The 5,000-nt window shown below is 42.6% G+C and overlaps 1 protein-coding gene across 4 annotated transcripts in view; it reads right to left on the bottom strand.

Moving 5' to 3' along the window:
- The window catches only part of LOC143279931 (axotactin-like), a 178,652-nt gene that overhangs the window by 131,248 nt on the left and 42,404 nt on the right, over positions 1 to 5,000 (bottom strand). For all 4 annotated transcript variants that reach the window (XM_076584272.1, XM_076584276.1, XM_076584275.1 and 1 more), the window contains exon 2: positions 1 to 462. This exon is cut by the window's left edge and continues 392 nt beyond it. In XM_076584272.1, coding sequence (XP_076440387.1) covers positions 1 to 17 — 17 coding nt within the window. In that variant the 5' untranslated portion in view covers positions 18 to 462. The remainder of the gene's footprint in view (positions 463 to 5,000) is intronic.

The raw sequence follows: 5,000 nt of genomic DNA, 5'->3' as shown, positions 1-5,000 counted from the left end.
TATGGCGGGCGTGTCATTGTGTGTGGTGGTGTGTAAGTGTGAGTGTGTGGGGGTGAAGGGTTTGGAGATGTGTCACATTGTTCACTCACTGGTGTCGGGGTGTGTTGTCACGCATGTCGCGTCATCATAGGTTATGTTTTGAAAAAGTTTCAGGTGGAGTTAAGTTGTGTGGGTAGGGGGAGGGGAGAGGGGGACTTGAGTGTGTGTCCAGTGTTATCACGACATGGCGGGTTTTACAAGTCCTTGTGGTTATCCTCCGTGTGTTACCGACGGGACAGTTGATGGGGCTGACTCTTCGCGCGCGGCGATCTCTATCTCACGGTGGTTGTCTCATGGTGGTTTGTCTCACTCAGGGCTGTTCTGCTGAAGGCTGACGGTGTATCACCCTTTTGCTAACGTGTCACACGCGAAGGAAGAGTGGATGATAGAACGTTTCCTTCATCGTGTTTTTCACACCATCACCTGCAAAATTGAAAAGCGAAAAAACAATGTCAGTCATTTGTGCTGCTTTATCCGAAGCTAATATCATACATTTTCATTTATTTTTAGTGCTTTATCCCAGCCGATCTTCGATGTAACATATTTGTACTGCTTTGTACCAGCGAATCATCAATGTAACTTATTCGCACTGCTCTATCCTATGTAATCATTAACTCAGTACGCGTATACGGCCAGTCCTCTCTTCTCCTCTACACAGACCCCTCGGATGTCCAGTGGGTGTCTGAATGACCCAACCTTTAGCTTCCGTCGTCAGAATTGTGGTATTCTTTGTCAACATTCACGTCTTCAGTATAAGAGCCTTCCGCTTGCAATATTTTGATGATGGTAATTGGGGTGAAACGCTGTTAACGTCGTTTCTTTCGCCGTTCGTATGGAGAGAGTTAATATAACTTATTTGTACTGCTTTATACCAGCGAATCATTAATATAGCTTATTCGTGCTGCTTTATCCCAGCCAGTCACAAATGTAACTTATTCGTACTGCTTTATCCCAGCAATTAATTAATGTAACTTATTCGTACTGCTTTATCCCAACAATTCATAAACGTAACTTATTCGTACAGCTTTATCCCAGCCAATCATTAATGTAATATCTGTGTCGCTTCATACCAGCGAATCATTAATGTGATTTATTCGTACAAAGCTGCTTTATCCCGGCCAGCCACAGATGTCACTTATTTGTACTGCTTCATACCATCCAGTCATTAATGTAACTTATTTGCACTGCTATATACCAGCCAGTCATAAATGTAACTTATTTGTGCTGCTTTATCCCACCGAATTATTAAGCCTTTATTAGATTATGATAACCAAGACAAAAAAAAATCCTGCAAAACCCGAATATATTTCCAAGGAATACTCCATAAAATGTGACTAAAAGAAAAGGATACCCCTACAATACAAAATTCAGCACAGATATTGTTCTGCACACCCGTTTTATTAGTAAAATCAACAAGTAAAAATGCTCAAAATGAAATCGAGACACATACCAACAAACAAAAATAAATAAATATCCGAATGTCATGGGATAAAAACTCTATAGTTTGGGCCAGAAAACAGAAAAAAAATGACGACAAAGAGACAGAAAGAAGTAAAGAAAGGAGATAAAAATATATATATACCACGATTAGAAGAAATGATTGTCGGAGATCTCTTAACTTTTTCACCGCCAGTCAATTTAGAGTACAAAATTCCCTTGTGGTGTAAACACAGAAAAGACAGTGGCTAAGAACAGCTGGGGATTCCCCCTGCGATGCATAGAAAATATGACCTATCCTACCACCGAACACTAAGAGCAGTAGGTTCATGGATAACAGACCAATAAATGGTCACCTTTCAGTGACATGGGTCCTCTACCACGCCTGTGCATAAATGCGAGCTTGGCGGTGAAAGGGTTAAAAGACAGAGATACTATTCAGAAACGAAACGTGACGAGAACGTGTCAAGCTTTCACGATTCATTAAAGATGTTCCACTGGACCTGTCAAGCCTTATCCGAGCTGCTGCTACCAGTGCGGGTCTGGAAAGAACGTCGAAGGAGGACGGACGCAACAGCACGACTGTTAAAGCGTTAGACATTCAATCTGAGAGACCCGGGTTCTATCCAGTCTCGGTAACAGCGCCTGGTGGGTAAAGGATGGAGATTTTCCTCATCTCCCAGGTCAACATAATGTCATGTGCAGACCTGTTAGTCCCTGAGCCCCCTTACACATATAGAAGATCAAAATACGCACGTTGAGGATCCCCGAAATCCATGTCAGCGTTGGCTGGGTAATGGAAACAAGAACATACCCGGCATGCACCCCCCAAAACCCCCGAAAGCGGAGTATGACTACCTACATGGCGGGGTTCAAAAACGGTCATACACGTAAATGCCCACTCGTGTAAAAGTGTGAATGTGGCAGTCGCAACCAAAGATCGCAAAAAGAAAAAAGGACAAGAGTTCTCCACGGTGCCTTTGTGGTATAACAGACACGCTTTCTAAGCAAAACGACACATTCACGAAGACAATGTTTGTCAGTGAATGCACCCCGAGAGACTTGTGGTTTACAGGCCAGGAACAACCCAAATATTCGGCCAGGGAGTAAGAGCTGAATACATGCATGGCCAAAAGGGCAACTTGTTTTATGCCTTTTGTATATTCATCCATGGACTACCTCGTACAATTGGTAATATTCATACTTCTCGGTGACAGGGCTGCTTTTCTTTTTTTCTTCCTTTTTTTTTCTTTCTTTTCTTTTTTTTTTCTATAGTAGAGTGATGGCCTAGAGGTAACGCGTCCGCCTAGGATGCGACAGAGTCGGAGCGCGCTGGTTCCAATCACGGCTCAGCCGCCGATATTTTCTCCCCATCCACTACACCTTGAGTGGTGGTCTGGACGCTAGTCATTCGGATGAGACGATAAACCAAGGTCCCATGTGCAGCATGCACTTAGCGCACGTAAAAGAACCCACGGCAAGAAAAGGGCTGTTCCTGGCAAAATTCTGTAGAAAAATCCACTTCGATAGGAAAAAAAAAGGAAATAAAACTGCACACAGGAAAAAATACAAAAAAATGCTTGGCGCTGTAGTATAGCGACGCGCTCTCCCTGGGGAGAGCAGCCCGAATTTCACACAGATAAATCTGTTCTGATAAAAAAAGAGAAATACCATGCAATACAATACAATACAATACAATACAATACATACAACACAATACAATATTCACCCATGGACCACCTCGTACAAATGGTAATATTCATACTTTTCGGTGACAAGGCTGTCATCAGTCCAAAACATTTTTCTACGGCAATGATGAACAAACTCTTTTTCTTTTTGCTTTTATTTTTCTTTTTCTTTGTGTGTGTGTGTGTGTGTGTGTGTGTGTGTGTGTGTGTGTGTGTGTGTGTGTGTGTGGTGTGTGTGTGTGTGTGTGTGTGTGTGTGTGTGTGTGTGTCCTTTCGGCCGGACAGGCCCACGTTAGAAGTGTAACCACAAAGTCCGAGGCAGACAAGTTCAACGGACGGGACCTTACCAATGACGGGAGAGGAGACAACAGCGTTAGTCAAAACTCCCAACAATGCATGAGTGAGTGATTGATGAAATATGTGGACAATGACTGAAAACCGAGGACGTCTACAGGCATGAATCACACACACACACACACACACACACACACACACACACATCCAATTTCAAGTAGTGTGCACGACCAAATTACAAACATTCGGACAAAGAATAAGCGGGATCGATTTTTGGCCAATGGACAGACTGTTAAATGATTTTGATTTTTATTTTTCTTATATATAATATATATATATATATAGTATTTATCCGCAGACCATCTCACAGATTCGGCAATACTCTGGACTCCCGGCTACACAACACTTGTCAGGCGGAGAACAGTCCAGAATGACTTCAATGGCGATCGGTCAAAGATTTCTCCTTTTTTTTTTTTTTTTTTTTTTATTATAGTAATCATGGTAACCAGACAGGCCCTGAATGTGGGAGCTTCAGCACAAAAAATTGGTTGTCTGAACCACAAAAGTCAGAGACGACTTCAACTGACAGAGCATGACTGTGGTCGACAGAGCTGGAATAACAACACTCCTCCAAACCACCGACAGCCCATTGACGCTAGCGAACAACCCGGAGATAATATTAGTGTCTGAGCAACAGTCCCTGGGGGACTGATCCAGAGAAGCGACGGAATAATAGTAACACACACACACACACACACACACACACACACACACATATATATATATATATATATATATATATATATATATATATATATATATATATATATATATAATAAAACAAAGTTGAAAACCAACACCTATTTTGTTAAACAAAAAAAAAAAAAAAAATAAAATCTGAATTTTCGCTGCCGCAACCCGGCAACTTGGTCACAGACTACACTTATAAAACTAGAAATAAAAAAAGAAAAACAAACAAGCCTTTTTTTGCACAATAACGAAATTTTCGGACTCCGACCTTCCTCAGCGACGTAATTAGTGTAACTACGTCAAAACTAGTACGTGACGCAAAATGTTATTGTGTCATATTTGACGTAATTTTCAGTCCGAGTTCTTTTTATGCTTCCTCTTTTATATAATATACATAATTATATATGAAACACACTAGCAGGATGGATCAGACTGCAGCCAGTGCTGCCAAAACGGGTCAGTTTCTGGCACTGTGGTTTCCCCCAGCCCCAGCGTCAGCGGTATCACGCGAAGTCCCTGGGATGCTGAATCAGCCGTAACGCATTGTTTTAATTAATAAAAAGCTATATACTACCATCATCCTATCTCTCTGTGTTTGCCAGGCAACGTAACGTGGGGTGTGTCAGACACATCTCGGCCGCTGTGGGCGTTCCCTTGCCTTTGTCAGGGGGAGGCAATCAAGCGGTTTCAGATCGATAGTGGTAGTTCCCTAGGCACCAGTTCCCCCCACTCCATCCTCCCCACCCCCCTCCCCCCTCCCCGCCTCCCCTTCCCACCGAGCAGGCATAGCGC

The sequence above is a fragment of the Babylonia areolata genome, chromosome 3 (genome assembly GCF_041734735.1).
Source record: "Babylonia areolata isolate BAREFJ2019XMU chromosome 3, ASM4173473v1, whole genome shotgun sequence".
NCBI classification, from domain to species: Eukaryota; Metazoa; Mollusca; class Gastropoda; order Neogastropoda; family Buccinidae; genus Babylonia; species Babylonia areolata.
This window is presented reverse-complemented; position numbering and strand designations above follow the sequence as displayed.